We start from the raw sequence: 25,617 nt of genomic DNA, 5'->3' as shown, positions 1-25,617 counted from the left end.
CTACCCGCTTAACCCAGAGCCAGTGGAATAACCACTACTGCGGTTACTACCCAGGCGGGTGTTTAAAAGCTCAACCTAGAGCAAGTGAAATAACCACTACTGTTGTTACTACCCAGGCATCACAATCACTGACCTGGAGCAAGCGGGAAGAACCACCATCCTTGCTATTGCCCAGGGTATCAAACATACATTCATTCAATTTAAAATCAAGCATCATCGTTATCAAATCTCAAACTTTAACATGGAGCAAGCGGGACGAACCACCATCCTTGTTATTATCCACGTATCATAAACATACATTCATTTATTACTCCATAATTAAATTCATTTCTTCATACTCTTCTTCCCTATCTCATATCCGGAGTAAGTGGACATTGTCACTGCCTACTATCCGGGGCCAGAACCACATTTATTTACAGAATAACATCTCCGTTAAACTTTTCAACTTACATCACCCCTTTACAGTCTTTCTTCACTTACAAGTTATTATCCTCTCAATGTTCAACTCCCTTTCTATAATTAAATTTAAGTTTAGGATACTAGGGAGTAAAAATAGAGGTTTAGAAGTTCGAAATTAAGCTTTAAATAACAAAATTCATGTTTGTTGAAATAGGGGCCACACATACGTGTGGGCCACGCGTACGCGTGGGAGTGCGTTTGGCCTATCATTCGTACGCATACACATGCCCGCATACACATACATGCCAGACAGAGGCGACCCTTCGCGTATGGAGAGGTTCGCGTATGCATACAGTGCAGAATAGTAAAAAATGACTAAGTCTGCAGAATTTCAGCCTTACATACCGAATTTTTGATGCGCATAACTTTCTCGTTTTAAAACATTTTTCATCCGTTGTTCGAACGGCGTAAACTTCACGGACTCAATTTTTGATATAAAATAAGTTTAAAACAATTTGGGAGTCCGGAAGCCAAGTTATGGCCCGCTGAAGTTCGGCTAAAAACTAAATTTTTCCTCAAAAACATCAACCTCTATTTTTACCAAATTTTCATTTTCAAACCAAACCACTATCAACCAAAATACTTACAAAACACTCATAATCAATTCCAAATGCTTATCAACCTTTAATCAATCATTCAACCATTTAAACTATTCAATTCTCAATTCCTCAACTCATTTAAGATTCTCAATTTAATATACTTCAAGTCAATACTCATCAATAATTATACAAAAATATTTCTACATATACCAACTCATACTCATCCAACCAATTCATGCTCATACCTAACCAATTCTCATTTACTCCATGATCTGTCAATACACAATTCATGAATTTCAACCCCAAGAATACATAATTAACATTTACACTTACCACCATCAAAGTCATCATTCAACAACCTCCTTACCACATCAACTATGTTCATGTCACAAAACCAATGAATTTATCATGCCTCAACAAATCAAACATACATTGTCAACTAAACTACCAATCAAAATCAACATTCTCAATCCAACTTATCCTAGGTCGTCTAGCCTAAGTTTTCACAAGACATTACATATTATATACGAGAAACCAAAATCATACCTTGACCGATTTTTCGTAAAACCCGAAATATCATAATTTGTCACCGTTTCATGATACCTAAGTTTTCAAAGTCTCACCAAACAGATCTCTGGCTCCCCAGAGTCCAATACCAAGTCTTCAACACCGCCAATTTGTTTCCAAAATACACAATCCAAACTAATTTCACAAAATAACACTAAAATCACCATAAGGTTCACTAATTAGATAACTTGACAAGAATTAAACATTCCTCACCTTGCCAACGGAAGAATTGAGCCAAAATACAGTACATCCACTAAGTTAACTTGATCCTATATATCAAAATCAACAAAATCTCAACACTCCAAATCATAGGATTTTTGAAATTGGGAAAGAAGGAAATCGAAACTGAAAAGTGACTTTCTTACCTAATTAAGTACTGGACTTTATAGAGTTCGACGCTGCGGTTGTGTCGCCGCAAACGGTGCGGCAATTGGAGCTCAGAATTTGAAGTTATGATCAAATGAAACTTTTATCAAATTGGGAAAAGGGTTTGATGAGCTCCCCTTCCCTACCAGTGTGTGTTTTGTGTTTTTAATGGGAATGGTTGAGTTTTATTACTTTTATACTTGGGCCTTGGGTCCAATACGGGTCTAGTTCGTCCGGTTTGGTCCATTCAGCCCAATTTTGGACCAATTTATTTAAAATTAGTGTCAAAATTCTTGTTTTGATTAGCTCTTTCACATTAAACTATAAAATTTTATTTTCTAATTTGTTAAAATAAAAACTAATTTATTTATTAATTATTTATATATTATCTTGCATTGGAGTCGCCTTTGTTGTGTAGATTGCAGAAATTGGATCAATGACAAAACCAAAAATTTTATAAAATGGGATTAAATTAGAGACAAATAAGTAATATAATAAAATTTAACAAAAAAATTTATATATATAAGTTAATAAGTATATTACATAAAAATCAATATACAACAACATATTTTAAGATTTTAGTACCTTTAAATTTATTCAATAAAGCATTATAGAGTTAAAATCATCAGATATTGAAATTTTGATACAATCTCCTTTAGAATGTACTAGTAGAAGATCCGTACCATAAACGAGTAGAAGATTTCTGTTTGTTATATTCCTCTATTTGATTCAGCTCATAAAAAATTCTATTATTATTTTATTAAAAAATACGTGTAATACATATTGACTAAAAAAATAATACCTTAATTATATCATTTTCAACTAAAAACACGGTAAAATTCGACACTTACAAAATATCATAGTTTAAATAATTTTCCTAAAAAGAAGCATGGCTTGAAGTCGACGGTACGGTTAGCTTGAAGCAGACTTTTGTTGTAGAAAGAAACTAAAATATTAATTACGCATTTAGATTATTTTCATATGTCATATGTTCTCCTGTAAGATTGTAATCGAAAAAAATGCCCATATCTTTAAGTAATAAAACTATAATATTTTAATTAACATTAATTTATTTCTTTTTACTATCTTTTTCAATGGACAACTTTTAGGTCAAATTTTAATTAAAAAAATAGATAAATTTATTGTAATATAAAAATAAAATTAACTATTGAAATTTTTTTACTAATTAACTATTAAGATTATTTCTCTTTATAGCCATACCAATTTAAAATTTGAGTTATCCTTTTCTATTTGTATAATTATGCCAACCTAATATTTCATATATATACCTAATCATGTGTTTTAAAAATTAATTACTTCAATTTAAAAACCTACAAAATCTTAAACAAACATCAAAATTGAAAAATATAGTCGTGATCAACAACTGATTTTACAGCTTTATAATCATTAGTTTGGCATAAATTGAAATGGAATAATCAAGCAAACATAAAATAAATATGAAATGTGAATGTATTACCTCCATAACGATATCTTAGAAGATAAATTTTGATTTTGTTAATATAGGACAAAGAAAATTAAAATACCAATAACATCACACTATCACAAAAAATGTGATATGATGCTCTATATATTTAGATTAGAAATTCAATCTTGAACTAAAACAAAATACATGAAGAATAAATCCATTCTCTACAATTTGTTTGAATAAATCAACTGATGTTCTAAAGAATTTAATATTTTAAGGGCAAGTATAAGAATACAATCAAAGAATACCTTTAAAATTCTAAAACACAATAAATCCAACCTATATCACTACAAGAATATGGCCGATTAGCTACCACAAAAATAGTCGTAAAATCATCGCTAATCTGACGCAAAATATAATTTGCAACGGATTAGCTACCGCCTAGCAACTAATTCTTTCCTTGCTAATTACAAGTCACAGATCAGTGAGGCAAACGCAATAGTCGCTAATTCATCGAAAAATCTTTTAGCTACAGAATAAATAGTCACAAAGCAATCACTACATTAAAAGCTAATTCCATAGAAGAAATAGAGTAAAAGGTAGTCACTAATTAGCGATAAACTCTACTGCAGCAGAATCATCGCTAAATCCAAGCTAACTTCATAGACAAAATGGAATGCTTAGTTGACGCTAATTAGCAAAAAAAATTTTCGAATCTAATTTGTCGCAAGTTGTCCGCTAATATGATCGCAAATCTATCACATTTTGTAGCAAATCTATCACTAAAAGAAAAAGCGTGTTTTTCGACGCCAAAAATCGACGGCTATTTCTGCCGTCGATAATTTTCAACGACCTGCCGTCGATATTACTAAAAAAATAATTAAAAATAAAAATATTAAAATCGACAGCCTAGTCGTCGATATTTTTATAATGTATTAATTTATTTTCCTATTTTCGTCATATTATAGGCAAACCAGAAGTCGAAAATAAAATCGATGAATATGGCGTCTATTTTATTATTTTAAATATCGACAATTTTGCCATCAATAAATTTGAACGGTCTAGATTACTTTCTAAAATGGAATGAACGGTCTAAATTTAATCTATATAATAGACGCTATATGTGTTGTTTTTTTATATTAAAATCGATGAATATGGCGTCTATTTTATTATTTAAAATATCGACACTTTTGCCGTCGATAAATTTGAACGATCTTGATTGCTTTCTAAAACGGAATGAACGATGTAAATTTAATCTATAAAATAGACGCTATATGTGTTGTTTTTTTTAATTAAAATCGACAAATATGCCGTCAATTTTTATCACTAAAAACACATGTTCTCGTGTCAACTCCCTCTTCCAAATTCAGAAATGCAAACTTTCCCAAATTCAAGCTAGGTATTCTTCAAGCTAGGTATCCTTTGGTTGACTTCGCTTTCTCTTCACCACCGCCTCCGTCCGACACCACCACCGGCGACCACCATCGCCTACCCTCTCTCTCTTCCTTCTTCTCTTTCTTCCCCATTTCTCCATTTCTTCGTTCCTGCGTGCGACACCCCTATTCGTGGAGTCACCCTCTGTCTGCGTCTTCAAGCACCGACAAGCAACCACCAGCGGCGGCGACCTTCTGTGCCACCGCGACATCACCACCACCCCACCACCTCTCCGTTCTTCTTCCTCCTTTCATCAATGCAGGTTCCCTTTTCCTGTTCCCTGTCTTTCTTTTCTTTATTTTCACTGCTTTTTAATTCTATTTTTAGAAATTTTTGTTAGCCTTAGGTTTGTTAAAGCTTGTGTTTCTGGACTAAAATTATTGTTGGCTGTATCTTTCTGAAATTACTGGATTGAATGCTGCTTAGATTGACCTAAAATTTACTGTTTTGAACTCTGCACACCACATGTTCGGAGAAATGCCTGAATGGAATTTTTGATTTAATTTCTATGTCTGACCAGCATAGGCTTTACATTATGGAACACTTAACTTAATTAAAGTGTCAAGATAATTATTATTTTGACATTAACTAATATGCTACACAATCTCTTACGAAAGCTTATTTTGCTACACAACACACTACACTACAACTACTACTTTCGGCAGAATAGAAAAGTACATAATATAAAAGCCTCTTGCTAGCTACTACTTTCAGGTTGATTTCTCTCCCTTTAAGTCTTCAAGTTTAATTAGCTGATGGTGTCTTGCTTGAGTTGTAAGAATTAAAGTTTAATTTGCTAAAGTTTCTTTGATATGCATGTTTGCAATATTTTAATGACTTAAAGGGAATGGGAACCGACAAACAGTGCTACTGCTGCTTTGTAAAAACAAAAAGTGATACTACTAATGCTAACTTCACAACTTCCTCGTGACTGGATCAGCATTACTCAACGTCACAGCATTACTATTTATTTGTTAAGTAGTAGTGAGTGTGGTAGCTAATAGGATAGCTAGCAATAATGAAGTAAAGACAAAAAGAGGTTTCACTATTTATATTCACTACTAATAAGATAGCTAGCAATATACTTATGTGATTTCTGATTCTCTCTTTTCTTTTTTTCTAAACAAAAATAGTATTCATATTGTTATAATAATAAAAACAAATATTTCAGTGCAGGACCATTGCTATTGCCATTGCCATATTTAAAAAAAAAGTAGTACTTGTCTTAGTCTCAGGCCTTTCTTTTTGGTTTTGCTTCTATTCTTTGCACTTCATTTGCTTTACCCTTCCTTTCTTTTCCAATTGCTTCCCCTTTATTTTATTTCTGACATGCTTTCTATTGTGTGCCATATAGGCCAACACCATGCATTCACAAGGTAAGAGAGATTATTTGACAGGGGACCTTGACACAATTTCACTTATATTACCTCTTCCCACATTAGATTCACCCTATCCACCTCTTTATATCCATCTCTAGATTTAATTTTATTTGAATCAAAATAACATACTTTAAGAGACATTAAAATAGCAATACCTTATATATGTTTTATGGTATTATTGAAACTAACTATGCCATGTTTCAAATGGCAATACCTTATAGTTTATATAGTATTTAAGACACATTAAAATTAAAATGAGCTATTGTACCTTATCAGATTTTGGAATTAGTTTTTCTAGACTTGTAAGCTGTGCATTGATCCGGTTACTGCACCGCTTCTCGGCCTGGCTGTGGCTCTTGGAAGCACTAGCAGCTCTGTCTCTGGCCACCATTTTGACCGGTGCCGGCCATGAATGAAAACTATTATTGTTATCATTATGATCATAACATTGTGGTTAGAATTGTGATGATGAATCATTTTGCATCTTCAAGTTCATGCCATCTTTTATTTTGTTGTTGACTCTTCCTTTATTTGTTTGGATTAACTTCCCCAACACTGTTTATGGTTATCAAAACAACTTTTAATTTTCTCATAAATTATTGTTATTTTCTTTTAAATGAATGCTTTATAATTATAAAATTTATTTTAACGTGACTTTCATTTCTTTTCAAACATGACATTAGAAAGTATTAATATGGATAACTATTTCAGAAAAATCAGATAATAATGAGGTAGCTATAATTATATGATATATAATTTTTATATTTTTGGATTTGAGAGTTTTGTTCGGCTGACTAAGTTTCATTGTTCGTCCAAATTAATCTTTGGCCAGTTTATTCCAATGGAAATACAAGTGTTCGGCTGACTAAGTTTTTAGAAGACTATTATGTATTGTTTTTAGTGTTGATGTGCCTATATATATTTTTTTGGCAGGGTTGACATAGTCACAAGTATTATCAAAGTTCAAGTGGCATCCATTTACACTATCACAAGTATTGGTAGAGTTTAAGACTCCCAGAAAAGCTATTCAATGTTTAACCTTCTACTTTTTTTGTTTATTTATTATCTCTGTTAAACTATTGAGTTTTATTTTATCTTTATCTTTATTATCTCTGTTAAATTATTATGCATGCTTATCTATACTTACTTATATATGCTTGTTTGTGTAAACCATTCATGGTGAAAGTATAAATTATATTGATGATAAGATTTTTATTTGTTGTGGTTTTTCATTGAATAAAAAAATTAAAAAGTGAATATTATCCCTTTGATACGTAGAAAATTAAATTCATTAATAATGGAAAACCAGAACCAAAGTTGGATGTATGATAGAACGTATGATGAGAGGCGGGGTCTTAAACCCAGTTTTATTAAAGGGGTAAATGAATTTGTGGATGTATGTACTAGAACTCATGAATTTCTCATAGGAGATTTAGTTAGGTGTTCATGTGCCAGATGTCAATGTGGGACGTTTAAACAGTTGATTGACATTAAGATTGATCTATATACTCATGGGTTTAGACCTAATTATTGGGTTAGGACAGATTATGGAGAAGAGATACCCACAGAGAATCAGATTAGAATAGAAGAAGATATTAAAAGTAGCTCTGAATTAAGTGGTGTTACATGGGAAAAAAATTTTGATCGTTATCATGAGATGGTTGTTGATGCTTTGCAACCTGAGTTTCACATGTACATGCAACCAACAGTGGAGGAACCAAATCGAGATGCTAAGAGATTTTATAACCTCTTAGATTCAGTTAGTAAACTCTTGTGGGAAAATTGTATCCATTCACGATTGTCACTTGCTAGTAGGATGCTGAGTATAAAATCAGAGGGAAACCAATCCCAGGGATCTTTTGACCAGTGGGCAACTTTGTTTAGAGAAATGCAAACAACTCCAAATAAAATTCCTACTAATTACTATGAAGCTAAGAAAATTTTTTTCCAACTTGGATTTAAGGAGGTTAAAATAGATTGTTGTGTCAATGGTTGTATGATATATTACAAAGAGGACAAAGATCTTAGACAATGTAAATTTTGTGGGAGCAGAGATTTAAGCCTAGAAAGGGAAAAAAGAGGTGCCATATAAAAGAATGCATTATTTGCCATTGATTCCAAGGCTACAAAGGTTGTATGCATCAATGAGTACTGCCCCTTATATGTTGTGGCATCACCAAAATCGCAGAAATGACGACGTGATGACACATCCTTCCCATGGTGAAGCATGGAAACATTTTGATACCAAGCATCCTCATTTTTCAAGCGAATCGCGTAATGTTAGACTTGGAATTTGTTTTGATGGATTTTCTCCTAATGTTCATTTTAGCACACCGTACTCTTGTTGGCCTGTTATAGTTACCCCTTATAACCTTCCAGCTCATATGTGTATGAAAGACCCTTTTTTGTTCCTAACGTGCATCATACCCGGAAAAGAAAGTCTCAAAGCAAAAATTGATGTTTATCTTCAACCATTGATAGATGAACTTAAAGAGTTATGGGATGAAGGCGTCCTAACATACGACATTCATAGTAAGAGGAATTTTCAGTTAAAGGCTGCATTAATGTGGACAATTAACGATTTTCCTGCTTATGGAATGTTGTCTGGTTGGAGTACAGGGGGAAGATTAGCGTGTCCAGTATGCATGGAGGATACCAAGGCCTTTTGGTTAAATTATGGCGGAAAGAATTCATGGTTTGACTGTCACAGGAGATATTTACCTGAAGGTCATCCTTATAGGCGTAATAAAGTTGGTTTTAAGAAGAATGTTGAGGAGGATGAAGAACCTCCTATTAGGCTTAGTGGTGAACAGGTATGGGAAAGAGTTAGACACTATCCTAAACACAGGAGGACAAGTGAGATTGAGCAGATATGGGGTGGAGCACAATTGGACCAAAAGGAGTATATTTTGGGATCTCCCATATTAGAAAGATCATTTGGTTCGTCATTGTTTGGATCTAATGTAGATTGAGAAGAATGTTTTTGATAACATAATGAATACCATTATGGATACTGAAAGAACAAAAGACAATGAAAAGGCAAGGTTAGACATGGCTGTGCTTTGTAAGCGACCAGATTTGAATTTGGTGCAGGTACGCAAAGGTCATTGGACAAAGCCTAAGGGCAACTATGTCTTGACACTCCAACAACAAAAAAGTATTTGTAAATGGGTACAAGAGTTGAAAATGCCAGATGGATATGTTTCAAATTTACAAAGGTGTGTCGATATCAAGGGAGGAAAATTGTTTGGGATGAAAACTCATGATTGTCATGCATTTATGGAGTGTTTGCTTCCGTTAGCCTTCAAAGAGTTGCCAGACCACGTGTGGAAACCGTTGACCGAAATAAGTCAATATTTTAGGGACCTTTGTTCATCTACTCTTCGGGTTAGCGATCTTGTACAAATGGAAACTAATATTCCTGTTATTTTGTGCAAGTTAGAAAGAATTTTTCCACCTGCCTTTTTCGATGTAATGGAGCATCTACCAGTTCACTTGGCATATGAGGCACGTATTTGTGGACCAGCTCAGTATAGGTGGATGTATCCATTTGAGCATGAAATAGGCACGTATAAGAGATCAGTGAAGAATCGGGCTAGAGTAGAGGGTTCAATTTGTCAAGCATACCTAGCTAGAGAGACATCAAGTTATTGTTCTTATTACTTTGAGTCACATATCATGTCTAAGAGAACGAGGCTGAATCAGAATGATGATGGTGGTGTAAGTTCATCTGAGCCTACCCTTTCTATTTTTGATCAACCGGGTATTGCTGGGGGAGCCAACAAAGACAGATGATTAACTAGTATGGAAATGAAAGCCGCTCACTTACATATCTTGTTGAATTGTCCTGAAGTCGATACATTTAGAAGTCAATACGAGCAGATCCATGGGAGCAATAATTCTTTATCCAACTTTCTATCATGGTTCCATGAGCATGTAAGTTTTTACATTTTGTTGACTGTATTAAAATATGTCAAAGTAAATCTTATTTTTTTAAATACTATATTTTGTTTGACAAAATCAGGTAAAAAATCCCAGTAATGGCATAACTTGTCCTTATTTATTGAGTTTAGCATTCGGGCCAAAAACTAGGGCCACGAGTGTTGGTATGTTCAAGGTTAATGGGTATAGATTTCATACTCCTGAGCATGCATCTGGAAAGAAGACATATAATACAGGCATATATGTTAAAGGTGATGGAGGGAATGATGCATCTGATTGGTACGGCACTCTTAAAGAGATTTTGATTGTTGAATATCCAAGTCTTGTTAGTTTAAGAGTCATCTTGTTTTACTGTGAGTGGTATGACCCTACCAGGCCTCGGAAAACACGTAGACACAAAGACTACAAAATAATTGAAGTATTATCCACTAGGAGATATGAGAGTTACGATCCATTCATCCTTGCGCAAAAAGCTAGACAAGTGTATTACATGCCATATCCACAAGGCTGTAAGTCTAATTGGAAAGTTGTGATTACATGTAAATCACAAAAAATAATGGAGGAGGCACAAAATGAATCTGAAACCGAGGTGTATCAGAATGATGAGCCTCCACATGCTAGGATCATTTCAGAAACCGAGTTTCCACCATCATTAGCATCTACGTCAGGAGATGTTGATATGATACAACTTCAAATAGCTGACCTCCAGGTTCCTAATATAAATAATGAGGAGGACGATGACATTGATATGGAGGAGGATGATATCTATCAAGCTTGGAGGTTTAGGGCTGCCAAGCGCTTGCGAGGTATGCTCCATGCCATTCGCAAAAAAGGTGCCCGTCCATATTGGATCCCACCAGAAGTTCTTGGTGAATTGATGAGACGTTGGGACACTGATGCCTATAGACAATTACAGGCGAGAAATACAGCTGCCAAGAAATCGACTCGAGGTACTTCCCTTCACACTGCAGGAGGCACCACCTTTCCAGAAGCGAGATTACGCTTGGTAAGTTGCTTATAGAACCCTCTGTTTTACTTAAAGATAATCTTTACTATGATATTTGCTGTTCTGAAAATTTCTTAAGGCCAAACAAGTAAGAAAAAACTCACAGCAATTCTAATATGTTTGTTTACCTTATTTATTTCATTTATAATTTTTCTTATTGGAATATCTAAGTTTTGAAGGTCATGGTTCATCAATTATAATCCCCTGTCCATACCCTGCATGCTGTTATTTGTGCTTGTGTTATGATTTATTGAAACAAAATGAGCCTGATGGATTATTAAGTTACAACTAAATGTGAGTTTTGACCACTGATTGTGACCTTGAAGTCCACTGATTGTGAGTTTTGACTTATTGTCACGTCTCCCATTGAGGTTCTAAATAAAATGAGCTTGTTCTATTCTGATTTTTCTTTTATTCTGCTTTTTAATTATTTTTAATGATTTTTTTAATTACTAAAATCTTATTACTAAAATATAGACACAACAGAACTAATCATATCTCAACAGTACTATATGCAATTTTTTTCCTCAATCAGTGACAGTGTGTCATATTGTTTCTCTCATTATGTAGAATCATTCGCTTGGAAGACCATCACGTATGGATGGGTTTTTTGAGCACACTCATACTCGCAAAGAGGATAGGACTCAATGGGTTGATGAACACTCCCGAAAGACAAAGGTAACTTACCTTTATTAATTGTAACTATTTTGTTATCTAATTGTTATGCCTTATTAATACTTATAGTAGTTTATCAATAATTTCTCCTCATTGTAGTATGTTTCAGGCTGAGCAAGAGCGGCAAGCTGCTATAGAGGCTGGTATAACTGATCCACCGCCTGTCTCTGAGGAAAGCATATGGATTGAGACAGTGGGTGAAAAACGAAGAGGTAGGGTATATGGTATGGGTGAGGTAAGGGACTCTTCCATGGTACGGCCTCGAGTTGATGGGCCAACCATGACCACCAGCGCTGATGTTTTGGATCTTAGAGAATGAATCATAATACTCAATAGGGAAGTTGAACAACATGCCACTAAATATAGAGAGCTTGAAGACCGCTACCAAAGGGAGAAAAGAGAGTGGCAAGTGGCAACAGACAGTTAAATCCTTGCGTGAGGATCTCAACACCAGTAACTCACAGATGGATCAGTTTAGTCATCAATTGAGCAGCTTGATTGAGTATGTGAGGGCCATGGGTCCTAGTAGTTCTGGATCACATGTTCCCCCACCTCCTCCTTTTACTTTTTCAAGCTCTCAGAAAAGCACAGCTCCAGCCCCAGTCCCAACCCCAGCCTCAGGTAGAAAACTCCCACCTATTCTACAGCGACCAGGACAACCACATAGTTCTCAAAGGGAGGATGATTCTGACGATTTTGATGACTCGGATGATTATTTAGACGAGTATGAATAGGTTATTTAATTACTTTACATGGAATATTTTGTATTATTAGTAGATTGCAATTTAAACGAATATAAGTCTAAGTTTAGTTATTTATCTTGTCTTGAGTCTTTATGTTAGAGGATTATTTATTATTTTGATAAGTTTGTAAACTTATTATCTATTATTTAGTATAAATTTTATTTTTATATTTAAAAGTTTATTTGTCTTGTTATCTATATTCTGTATAATTTTTATTTTTATATTTATTTGCATTAATTATTTATTATTTTTCAAATAAAAAAATAATTAAAACATATCTATTAAAATCGACAGAATAGTTGTCGCTTTTTAATTTTAAAATAGACAAGCAAACCCAAATACAGATATAGAATTTGTCGGTATATGAATAATAAAATCGACGGCAACTGCGTCGATTTTATTGGATCCAATATCGACAGCAAAGTTATCGATTTTAGTAAACATATTATGGACAAAGGTACCGTCGATTTTATTTGTATCAAATATCGACAGTAGAGGCGTCGATTTTATATAATAATATCGACGCCCTTGTTGTCGATTTTAGTAAGAATATAAAATTATCAAACTCATAATATCAAACTCATAATATCGATTTTTTTAAATTATTATCGACGGCCAGGCAAGCCGTCGATTTTATTAGCATTTTGAAAAATCGACAAGCTTTATAGCGACCAACTCCGCCATCTATTTTGCCCTTGAATTTCAATATTATCGACGGCTTAACCGTCGATTTAGCCGTCGATTTTAACGACGTTTCTTGTAGTGTATAGCTAATCTTTGAAAATCCTTAATCAAATTTGTAGAAATTTTGTCGCTAAACCAAAGCTATTCTAAATGAGAAGTAGAGTTATGAAGTAATCACTAATTTGCTAAAAAATAATATGTAGTCAATTAGTTACAATACTATTGTAAATATCATCGCAAATTCCTTTTAAACTAGTAACAAATTAATAGGTATCTCATAAATGTTTCAGTCGCAATAGAATCTTTAATTTGTCACCATCATCAACAATGAGTATGTCGCTATACTAAAATAAACAGTATATTATTTTTTTATTTTAGTAATTGAACTAAAAGATTATAATGCATACAAATAAAATTATTTTATCAAAATTATACGTTTAAAAAGTTCAAACCATATTTAAAGACATTAGGTATTGAAGCTTAACCTAATAATAACTAAGCCTTTGAGTTTGATCAAATGTTATTTTATCTATTCAATAGCTCTAAAAAATATGACTAAATTAGTAAACTAACAAAAAAAAGACCCAGTTACAACACAACACGTAAGACTTAGCATATCAATTGCACAAAGAACTTGTCCACCAGTTTCACTAATGTTGTCACTTATACTGTGATCAAAAACCAAAAAACAGAACATCAATATATTACTTAATCAACAACAAATTAAACGCAAAAAATAACAGCCATCAGAACAGCAGTAAAAATAAAAAATTAAAATCAAGAACAAAAATAATAGAACCAATAAATTAAAATCAATAACAATTAACAAATTTAAAATAAAAATAATAATAGTATCAACAGTGAAGAACAACAAATTAAAAATCAACAACAAAAAATTAGCAACAGTGTGAAGAATAAAAAATTAAGAACAGAAAATCAAGAACAACAAATAATAGCAAAAAGCCACGAATAAAAAATAAATACGCAGTGAAGAATAAACCATAGCAAGAACACAGAAATGCAAGAACAGAACAAATCAAGAAGCAAAAAACAATAGGAAGAAATGCCAAAAAAAACCAAAAAATAGTAAGGGTATATATATATTAGCCACCAAAAAAATAATATTAGCCACAAAAAAATATTTTTAAATAATACAAAATGAGGATACTAAACAATATAAAACACATGCATATATGCAACATTGCAACAACATGCGGGAAAATGAGGAAGAAGTGTTAGGATACTGAACAATTAAAACTAATGACATTGAAATTCTAATAAATGATGGAGGAGTAGCTAACTTTGAATTTGAGTTGGCAGAATAAGCTAAAGGAGATCTCGAGAGAACTTTGAACACCTGAAATTAAAGATATATTTAAAAAGAGACAAAAAGAACTAAACACATTTTTCATAAAGGAACTAACTTCATATTATACCTAGTTCAAAACTAATGATAACAATCACACTACAAGATTATAAGGGAAAAAGAAAAGAAAATACTAGACTATTAGAAGGGTTTAATGAATGGCCAATCTCCTGGAAAAATATGGCGGAGCCTGTTGCATGGAACAAAAAGATCAAAATTAACAACATACAACAATATGTTAAATTGTTAATGCCTTGAACAATGTTTGCATAATGAAGCTAACATTTAAGTTTAAAATGCAATTGTCTTGATTTTCTTGCTTCCCAAAATCACATCAAACTTTATAAAATCGTCTCTAGCAATAAGGCAGATATATATTATATTGTACTACTAAAGCAGATAAAAATACAGCAGGCACTGAAAAATATGTGAATCTTCAATAGACAGATACTTCATGTCTAACTATGGTATTTTGGAGGATTGTGGAGGAAGGGGAATATTGAGAGTTTTAGTTAGAATTTGGTTAAGTTTTAAGAACCTTTCCCGGGACCTTATATCTTATGTAGGCTATTATGTTTTGTTATATATATATATATATAGGGAAGTTCTATGGTGGCATGGAAAGTGGTGGCTAAGAATGGCCAAGAGTTGAGGTGAATCTACAATGCTCCAGCTCTCTGCAAGTCTACCGTGCTCCATATGCTCTATGCGAAAATTTTCCAAAATGCTTCAAAGGGGGTTCAAACCCTTGACCCCAAAAATACAAGAAATATGATCATACCACTAGGCTAGAATACTTCTTATTATTAAATATACAAATTATAATATATATATATAGCAATGTTTTATTTTACTTATATTCAATTTATTTTAATTTTAAAGTCACTCATTTTAAAATTAATTATATTTTATTTAACTATAAAGTTTATTAAATATATATGAATTAAAAAGATAAACAAACAAATTTATTAATCACAATTTATTTTTTTTATGATTATATAATATCTATTAATATTATTTTTTTAATAAATACTTGTAGTATATAATAATTGAAAAATACATGCAGTTATCTTCATATGAAGTTAATAGTTGAAAAATTTTAGATGATATTTAGTCAAACTTGTCAAATCATCTAACGGTTCTTAAATATCAACTTCACATGAAAACAACTGTATGTGAGTTTTCACCTATAATAATATAATAATACAATAAATATAAACTAATTAATAAAATATTAAAATTTAAAAATGATAATTATTTTTATAAAAATAAAATAATTATATAAAATTTAATTTTTTTTATTATAAGTACTTTTATTAATAATAATTATTTTATCATACTTATAATCTTAATAATTATTACTACAATATTTATACTAATCTCCAACATTATCATTATTATTTTTATCAAATCAAAATATTTGATAATAAAAACTTACATAATTAAGATGATCAAGATAATTAGCAATATAAAACTCTAGACGATTAACGTCTTTTATTTTCTATCTCCTTGACATTGTTGAAGGACGATTTTTGATGGTGGCAATTTTTTTCTCCTATGCTGGATTTCTACAGCAACAATGGGAGAAGAGAAAAGAAGGTGGAGTTGGGGAGAGGGGGGGGGGGGATGTTGAGTGAGGCATGAGTGAGAGTGAGAGTAAGAGTGAAAAGGATGATTGAGGTTGTTTGCGGAGATACAAGCAGCGGCTGGGGAGTGCTGCATGGATGATGGGTGGCTTGCAATATACAAATCGGATGGTCCAATTTGTGTACCTCCTATTTATATAATCGGACTATCCAATTTGTTCCACGCAGCCATCACATCCTGGTCATTCACCCTGCACTCCAATAAACACGCTATACATAACTCCTATCACAATATCAAAATTAAAAGAGAAAATTTTACTATCGAGATGCTAAAATGATATTCCCCTTATCTCTATTTGTAAAATGTAACACTCCCCTCCCTTATAACTTTTAAAAACTCCCTCTTTAATCCATTAAAATTTTTTTATGTTAACTACCATTAACTTTACCCATTTTTTAAGAAAAATCGAATTATTTTTACAAAAATATCTTTTAACAAAAATTTATCTTTTTTGTAATAAAATTTTGTTTACCAAAATATGCTTTAACAAATTATCTTTCTATTGATTAAATTATATTTTTTTCAAAATATTTTTAAAATTTTTTTTTAATAATTAAATTGTTTTTTCTAAGATACCTTTCAGTAATTTTCTTAAGTATTAAATAACTTGCTTTGTAAAGATGTGAAAGAATGAGATGTTAATTTTTTTTAAATTTTGGATTTATCTATCTTGACTTATTTTTAAGTTTTGATAAAGTTGTTAATAATTTTTAATAGTTCTATGAAAATAAATTATTTATTAATATTAGTTGTTATATATATTAACAGTGTTAAGATTTTTTTATTTAACATTAAATAATATACATTGAAATAAAAAATTAATAGTAAAGTACAAAAATAATTGTTAACGAAAATTTTGTTAAAATTATAATTTAATAATTAAAAAAATATTGAATAATATCGTAGAAAAGAAATAATTTAATCATTAAAATAGTTTTTAAAAGAATATTTTAGTAAAAATACAACTTAATCGGTAACAAATAATTTATTAAAGAATATTTTCGTAAATAAAATTTTTGTTAAAAGAAATTTTTGTAAAAAGTAATTTATTTTTTTTAAAAAAAATGAATAAAATTAGTGTTAGTTAATACAAAAAAATTTAAAATAGATTAAATTTTTTTTTAAAATCATAAGTAATAGAAAGGTACATTTTACAAAGAAAAAAGAAAATTGTCATTTTAACATCTTTTAGAAGAGATAAGTGAAATTTTCTCAAATTAAAAAAGCTAGAGAAATCATCATCATTAACATAAGTTCTGCTAATCACGACCAATGTTCTAAAAAATGGGACTGGACCAGCTAGTCGGACCGATTCAACCGCGAATCGATAACATTAACAGTTGGATCAGGTGCGTAAAACTGTTGTTTAGAAAACTTGTGAAAACCGTTGAACCGGACACCGGTTGGACCGAATCGAAATCCGCCCGGTTTACACACAAACGGAAGCTCCTTCGTTTCTTTCTCCCTTTCCCCCTTCTTTCTTTCATTCAGAAAGAAATCAAATCACACAACCTCAGCCAAAAAACCCTAGCACTGTAAGCCTACACCACCGCCGCAAGGAGTGGCATACTGCCGCGTCCGTCGGACTCAAAGTTCGCCATCCGTCCGTCTATCTAGCTTCGCTCGTGATCCAAGTCTTCAACCCCTGTTCGCTGTCACCGATCGCGGCTGCTTCCTCGAGCTCGGCTGCTTCCTCGAGCTCGGCGTCCGTCGTCTTTGTCTGCTCAGCCGCGCTTCCGTCGCCGTTTGTTTGCCGTTCTCGTTCGCGTCTTCGTTCAGCTGTCGTCTTCGTTCGCGTTCTTCGCCGTTCACGTTCGCTCGGCGTTCACTGTTCGCGTTCACTCGCTGTTCACCGTTCGAGTTCGCATTCGTGTTCGTCTGAAAGCCACGTTGCTCTGCTTCAAACACTACGACCAACCCGCGGGCTCCACCTAGCCGTCGAACTGCTCTCTTTTGTCGCCGCCGTGAGTTCCCTAAACCCGCCACCAGACAATACACTCACACAACACCAATACTCTTCTTCAAACTCTGCAACTTCTGATTTCTATTGCAATAATTAACTATTTGATTTGGTAGTGGTTTGGATTATTTCATAGACTGAATTAAAGTTACAATAGTTATGTTCTCTTCTCTATCACATTGATATTAAGCTTTGAATTCTCTTATTTTGTTTTAATTTCACCGCACTCAACATGTTTGATGAAATGCTTTAACCATATTTCTGGTTGGTTTTATAATTTCTAGCTTTTAGAAACTTATTAAGTTGATTGCATGTGAAATTAGAATAATTGGATCTTAGTAATTAGGAAATTTTAGCTGCACAAATAGCATCTTTGCAGAAAACATATTAGCATGATGATTCCATTTGCATTAGTGTTCTTCTGGTAAATTTTAACCGTTATTGTGAATTTGTTAATTTGCTAATTGTTCTTGTGTTGTTGTTCTGTTGTTCTTCTGTTACTTTTAATTTTTTTGTTTTTGTTGTGATTTTCTGTTCTTGATTTAAGCTGTAATTGAAGGTTCTTTGGTTTTGGTATTCTTCACTTTCCTGTAAGCTTAGCTTTTAATTCTTTGAGCATACACGGATCAAATCATTGTTTTCAGCAATGGTGATTTTTAGATTTTTTTTGGGTTGCTTTGTTTTAAATGTTCCTATTGTTGTTGTGTTTTTGCTGTGATTTAAATGTTCTTTTGATTTTTTTTTTTTCGAATGTCCAGTCAGTACTTGGTTGATTGGTTTTGCTCACTGAATGTATTTGATGATAAATTTTAAATTGATAACTCTATTACTGCTTTACTGTCTGTTTTTGTAGTTAAATTTTATTAAAGTTTCTTGAATTTGCACTGCCTATGTTATTGATTCACTGTTCCTTCATTGCTTTTTTTTTTTTGTTAATCATTGTGATGAGCTTTGTTAAAATTGGGTTGAAAACTACTAATCTTTCTTCATTTTTCACTGTTCTAACTTCTGTTCTTATTAAAAGATTTGCAATTGGTGATCTTTTGATTTATTATATGCTTCATGTTTTCATTGTTCTGTTCTTATGAAGAAAAAATTTGCAATTAGTGATTGTATGATTCATGTTTTGATTGTTTTGTTATATAAACAAAATTCTGTTTTCATTGTTTGGTTGCACTGTCCCTGTTCTTGATCTCCGCCGACTTGCTACCCCTCCTCCGTGTTGGATTCTTTTTGTTTCAGGCTCTGTTGTGTTTTTGTTTCAGCCTCTGTTGTGTTGTGTGTTTGTTTCGGGCTCTGTTGTGTGTTTATTGTGCAACACTATCATTTTTTGTTTTACTTTTTGACTTAGCTACATTAAGACAATATTCTCTATCTTTAACTTGTGCATTGTAATTCAATCCAGCTATTTTTAATGGAAGTATAATTATGTTAATTGTCAACAAATTTGCAGCAAGTTATTGCATTTTGATGATTAATTACATTTAATTGGTGATATTTTACGTAGGGTTTTACATTTGAAACATATTTAGGATGTTTATTTATAATTTATTTATTATTTTATTATGGAACAGTTTTCCGGTTGAATTACGGTTAGACCGGTTGGACCAATAAACCAATGAAACAGTGACTAAAATGGTTTGATGACTGGTCCGGTTTTCAGAACCTTGATCACAACACAGTCACATCATCACTGCAGCCTCTGCCTTTCGGTCAGACTTTGTCGTTGGTCATCCAAAAACACAAAATTGGCTGTACGTGGTTGTGATTGAGTAGATGAAGAATGAACGTAATTAGGCAGAGATTGATGCACACGCTTCGGCGCGATGGCCCAACAGAAACACTGAAGAAGGCATTGGAATTGGAGAAGAAGAGGAAGACAAGGAAGCCCAAGAGCAAGGAACAGTTCATCGTCCAAGTCCCTGAAAACTTGTCGTACCTCGACACCGCCACCATGCCCATGGTTGTCGCCGCCGTTGGCATCGTAGTCTTTGCCAAGCTCCTCATGATGGTAACCATATATATGACCCCGTTGCACTAATCATGCCTGAAGATGGTTTTGCACATTACCTGTTTGATAAAATTACTGAGTGAATTATGGCTTGGTAGTATGATGAATCAAGGGCCCAGGAGTTGCTGGAGCGGAAGATCAAGCATGCTCCAGCTGGTCAGGGAAGTGTGAGAATGCTGAGCCTCGAGGAGTGGGACAAGGTTCGAGAACTCCGACCTAGGACCCCGTTTGAGTCCAAGCTTGCCCGCCCTAATGCGAGAATCAGAACTGGAGAACCCTTGCGTCTTGTATGCAACTTACATTTTTATATAAACTTTTTACTTCTGATTCTGCTATCTTACAAGTACATATGAGTTTAATTTGATGGAAGGATAATGCATTTTGCTAAGTATGCCAATCATATTCTTTGAAGTAGTGGCTGTGAGAAACTAGTGTATGCTTTTGTAGAATTGATTTAGTTAGAATTGATTTCGATGTAAAATGATTGAGGTTAAAAAAAAAACTCACTTCTCCCCAAATTAATTCTAGAGGCAGTGCATGCAAGAATTGATTGAGACTTGCAAAATTCACAAAATCAGTTCTAAGCCTCCCAATGGATCTCCAAACATGTTATATGCATGTTTACTGGTGTGCCAAGATCCATTATATCCTATATATTTGACCTGTAAAGTATATGCTTGCAAATGATACAAGGGAACCTATTATAAGAACAAGTATGTGCAATGAGAGATTGCTAGTCATATATAGTTCCTATGATAAAGCAAGGCTGCCCATTTGGGATTTAACACTTACTGCCCTAGCTTAGGTTTAGATAATGTGTTAAAAGGAATTTTGCCTGTTTACATGGGAGCATTTAGTCACTGTTTTGAATTTTAACTCAATGTTATGACTCTGCATTGGATTGTTTATTTCTGTGTTCAGGTGTTTATGGCTGATTTTTTCTCACATGGTGTGTGCAGGAGGACTTGAAGGATTGGACAATTGATGTTCTCATGGATGGTGTTACTAGAGCTGAAGAGTGTGGGAAACACGGTTCTTTATAACTTCTCCTGGGTTTTAAGCTTGTCTTCTGTAATCGCCCTTTCTTTTGTTCAATCTCCATTAGCCTGACACCGAGTTGATCCTTTAAATTTTATACTGTATTTCAGCCCCCTATGCCAAACACATATTTGATATAAAGAGTGGTTTATGCTCTGTTGTGATGGCATAAAATTGTCGCAATTCATAATAACTACTTTAGCTATCTTCCTTTTTACCCAGGAAAATTGCATAGAATTGTTTGGTAAATATGAATTATTGAGGGGAAAATTGCATAAAATTGTCGCATATGAATTATTCTACTTCTACATATGTTCTCATACTATGGAATATGAAATTGACCTGAAGTTGCTATAACTGTAAACATAACTGAGAAAGAGAGTTTTCCAATTGATGATTAATAGGGAAAGTTTATTATTATGGTATTGTTTACAGAGAGACCATGCTTATATATATGGGCTCATAGAGAGGAGACTTTCCTACTCAAGTAACTCATATAACTAACATAACTGCATTAACTGAATCCTTTCTTGAAAACGTTCAAAAGTTATTTGTGTAATAAGATTTGTAAGCACATATGCAATTTGAGAAGATGTCAAGTCAATTTCGAAGTGTTTGGATCTACTATGCAATACAGTGCTAGATTTTTAGACAGCAGGACAACACTCGGATTATCACAAAATTGATAGGGACAACCAAAGGTGTGAAGTGCAATTCACAAAACAACTTCTGGATCCACATGATTTCTGAATTGGTATCTGCTAAGCAGTCATATTTCGCTTCTATGGAGGATTTGCTTACTTTATGCTGCTTCTTGTTGGACCATGAAATCAAATTTGAGCCAACAAAAACACAAAAGCCACTAGTAGATTTTCCATTATCCAAATAATTAGCATAGTCAATGTCAGAAAAGGCAAGAATTCTAAAGTCAATAACAGAAGATAAAAGTAAACCATCAGACAAATGAACAGCCCACATAAATAGCACAAGTTGCTCTTCATAGTTGTCCAATGTTGCTGTAGCGGCTATTGCATGAATTGACATACACGATTCATTGAATAAGCAATTTCATGATGTGTAAGGTTAGCATATTGCAAGCCACCAGCAATAGATATAGGTAAGGTAAGTTTATCCAAAAAGTTAAACCTTTGTGCAATAATTTTCTAAGAAGAGAACATTGGTGTAGTTACACTCTAAGATTTATCCATTCCAGTTTCAAGAGTAAATCAATCATGTTCTTAGTTTGAGAAATATGAAGTCCCAGGTTTAGTAAATACTAGTATTTTTATTTACAGGAATATAATTTTTTTAAAAATTACGTCAATTTTATTTTGACATTATAGATTATACTACAAAAGATTTATAAAATTAAACTATTTTTACAAAAAGATCGTAGGAGACAAAAGTCCCGTCAGCTAAGAAGACCAAGGTCTCCATAGATAAAAAAAAAAATCAAATAATAAGATTATTAGCTATTATTTTCATGTGAAAGAGTTTAATTTTTTACTAATAATTAATTTTAACATTCGTTATCCAAAATTCAAAAGAATTTAGCGTGTATACTTTTACATTTGATTAGGTGTTAAGTCTGTTACACAAAGAGAAATAATTAATTTTTATGTCTACTATTTAAAAATAATATTTTTTTCTCTATATATATAAAAATAAAATTAGATATTAGCATAAAAAAAATTTATACTTATAGTTATAAAATTAACTCAAAATTATTTTTTTAAAAAAATAATTAAATCTTGATTCTAACTTTTAATCACAACATTAGTATTCTCTCTAAATTATATGTAATAAATATTTGAAGAAAAAAAGAATTGAAAATATAGATTAGAAAGATAAGCAGTAAAATTTTAAAACTAAATAAAAAATAGGGTTAAGTACGATTTTGGTCCCTAACGTAGAGGCCGAAAATTTTTTTTGTCCCCGGCCTTTTTTTGCCTACAAAATGGTCTCGAAGGTTTAACTTAGTTTAAAATCGTCATTTGGACCAAAATAGCTCTTCCCCTTCTTCCCCAAAATCAAGTAGAACCAGAATCAGAAGCAGAACCAGAACCAACAATAATCACAAGAAGAAGAATGGAAGCAGAAGCCGGCGAGCTACCCGAACTACCCTCCTTTCTCTTTTCTTCTTTCTCTCCTCTTTTCTCTTCTCCTCTGTTCACGGTCCCTTGACCGATCCGCCATCACAGCGCCGCCACCCTTTTCTTCTTCTCTCTTCGCGCTACCCTAGCGCCACCGTTACAGCGCGAATCCCTCTTCTCCTCCCTCGACTCACCTCCAGTTCGCGCCATCTTCTTTGAGCTCCACCATCACCGTCGACCTCTCCTCCACCCACCATCATAAAACCCCCGAAGTTTTCCCTTGCTCTTACCTCGAACCAGAACCCACCGCCATCGAGCATCTCCGCTGAGCCCAAAGGAGCAGCGGCGAGATCCAGCGACCGAACGACGACGAGCAGCAGCGGATTCCCTTCCCCGTTCCTTCCCCACCTTCCCTTCTTCCACTTCTTCCCTGAACACCCCCCGTGCGCGCGTGATTCCCTTCCCCTATTCCCAGCCCTTTAACCCGTTTTTCTTTTATTTTTCTTTTATTTTATATTTTTTAATTAGGAATAATTTGATAATAAAAATTAAAATTTTGGTAAAAAGAACGATTTTAAAACTAAGTTAAATCTTTGGGACCATTTTTAGGCAAAAAAAGGTCGGGGGACGAAAAAAATTTTCAGCATCTACGTTAGGGATCAAAATCGTACTTAATCCTAAAAAATATGCATATAATAATAATAATAATAATAATAATAATAATAATAATAATAATAATAATAATAATAATATATTTTATTTGAATTATGTTATGTTAATTTTAATTTTTGTAGAACAGACAGGTAGAGAAAAACAGAGAATGAAAAAAAAGAGAAAGAAAGATAACGAAGAATGAGAGATGGAGTTTATTAATTTTGAAAGAAAAATTTATTTTAATTGTAATGAAAAAAATATCTAGTGACACATTTTGATTTGTCAAATTACTAAAATAAATTATAAATTATATATAAAGTGGAAAGGATGGAGAGAAATAGAAAAAAGAGAAAAGTAGATAAGATAATATAGTAAGGGAGTTTATTAATTTTGGAAGGAAAATATTTTCTCTCAATTTTAATAAAAGAGTGTCATGTGACACATTTTGGTTATTAAATTAGTTAGTAATATATAATATATAATATATAATATAGTTATATTTCAATTTCAATTTTAATTTTAATTTAATTTAAATGCAATTAGAGAATGTCATATTATACATTTGATTGTTAAATTTGTAATTAGTCATTAATAATGATATATAAGAAAGATAAAATGATGAAGGAATAAAAGAGATAGAAAAAGAGATAAGAAGGAGAGGAGATCTCTTTAATTTTAGAAAAAAATTTAATTTCAATTATAATAAAAGAGTAATATATAGCACATTTTAATTATAAAATTAGTAATATATAATAGATAACAGATGTAACCTCAAAACTCTAAAAGACCAAAGTCTTTTAAAGAAAAAATAGATTTTATTAAAGAACCAATTAATTTAGAAATTTCAGTCTTATCATTTCTGCAATCATAACATCATCTACGTATATAAGTATGGGTCGTTCTACGGTAAAGATTTAATATACAGATATTCTCCTATGTAAATGCCGTTGCTACACGTGGTTAGAAAGCAGCAGGTTTTGCAGAAAGGCTTCTCCCAAATGTGGCTTGGGTGTTTTGAAGCTGAGCCAACATTTCGAACGGAGTTAACCAAGTTCCGTTCTTGATGATGGGCTGTTGGGCCATTGTTTTAGATTACACTGAGCACAGAGATTGGACATTGGCATTAAATTGGAAAATAATATTTTTGTGAGGACATAGTTATTTTTTATAGTTAATGTTTAATATTTTGTTTGAAAAATAACCTTTTGTGACTTGTGAGAATTTGATTTTGTTTTTATAGTTATTAGTTGCTAATTATTTTTTCGTTAAACAGTAAAGACTTATTTAGCAAACATTTATTTCCATCATTTCATTATATTATATAGTATGACCTTTGTCTATATTTCTGTGTTTTTGGAAAAGAAAATAAATAAATTATCTAATAGATATATTTCATTTATCAATAATTTTGTCATATTACAAATATAACAATCACCGTTATTTCATTAGAAACAATTAATTCAACACTATATAATTGTTATGTGCCAAAATGGCTGTTCCTAAATGTTATTTAACATAAAAAAAATATTGCTTACAAATCTTCACTTAATAATTTAATATTGATATTTTAAATTTGAGCAAGTTTTTTCACGTTAAAATTAGCGGCTAAACTGACTCTATCATGTCTG

At 32.5% G+C, this 25,617-nt stretch overlaps 1 protein-coding gene and 1 pseudogene across 2 annotated transcripts; both read left to right on the top strand.

Moving 5' to 3' along the window:
- The first annotated feature begins 7,467 nt into the window (after positions 1 to 7,467).
- Positions 7,468 to 9,965, top strand: LOC148567128 (uncharacterized; annotated as a pseudogene).
- Positions 9,966 to 17,716: 7,751 nt separating this feature from the next.
- Positions 17,717 to 21,550, top strand: LOC107639250 (uncharacterized). Of its 2 annotated transcripts, none has more exons than XM_016342730.3 (4): positions 17,717 to 18,197; positions 19,857 to 20,204; positions 20,303 to 20,491; positions 21,164 to 21,550. In XM_016342730.3, exons 2-4 carry the CDS (start codon positions 19,977 to 19,979, stop codon positions 21,245 to 21,247), a joined length of 501 nt encoding a protein of 166 aa, XP_016198216.1. In that variant the 5' UTR covers positions 17,717 to 18,197; positions 19,857 to 19,976; the 3' UTR covers positions 21,248 to 21,550. The 2 variants fall into 2 exon arrangements, with proteins under 2 accessions (XP_016198216.1, XP_016198215.1); XM_016342729.3 differs by having other exon boundaries at positions 17,718 to 18,197; positions 19,768 to 20,204.
- Positions 21,551 to 25,617: the final 4,067 nt, after the last annotated feature.

Source organism: Arachis ipaensis, chromosome B4 (genome assembly GCF_059453495.1).
Source record: "Arachis ipaensis isolate K30076 ecotype BB chromosome B4, ASM5945349v1, whole genome shotgun sequence".
Lineage (NCBI taxonomy): Eukaryota > Viridiplantae > Streptophyta > Magnoliopsida > Fabales > Fabaceae > Arachis > Arachis ipaensis.
The sequence above is the reverse complement of the archived record's forward strand: the minus strand, read 5'-3'. Positions and strand labels throughout refer to the sequence as shown.

Bases quoted from the DNA above. Each gene is read 5' to 3' on its own strand.
- LOC107639250 (XM_016342730.3), top strand. From the start codon at position 19,977: ATGAACGTAATTAGGCAGAGATTGATGCACACGCTTCGGCGCGATGGC. The intron at 20,205-20,302 runs GTAACCATATAT...ATGGCTTGGTAG, and splicing joins TTGCCAAGCTCCTCATGATG to TATGATGAATCAAGGGCCCA. The intron at 20,492-21,163 runs GTATGCAACTTA...TGGTGTGTGCAG, and splicing joins CTGGAGAACCCTTGCGTCTT to GAGGACTTGAAGGATTGGAC.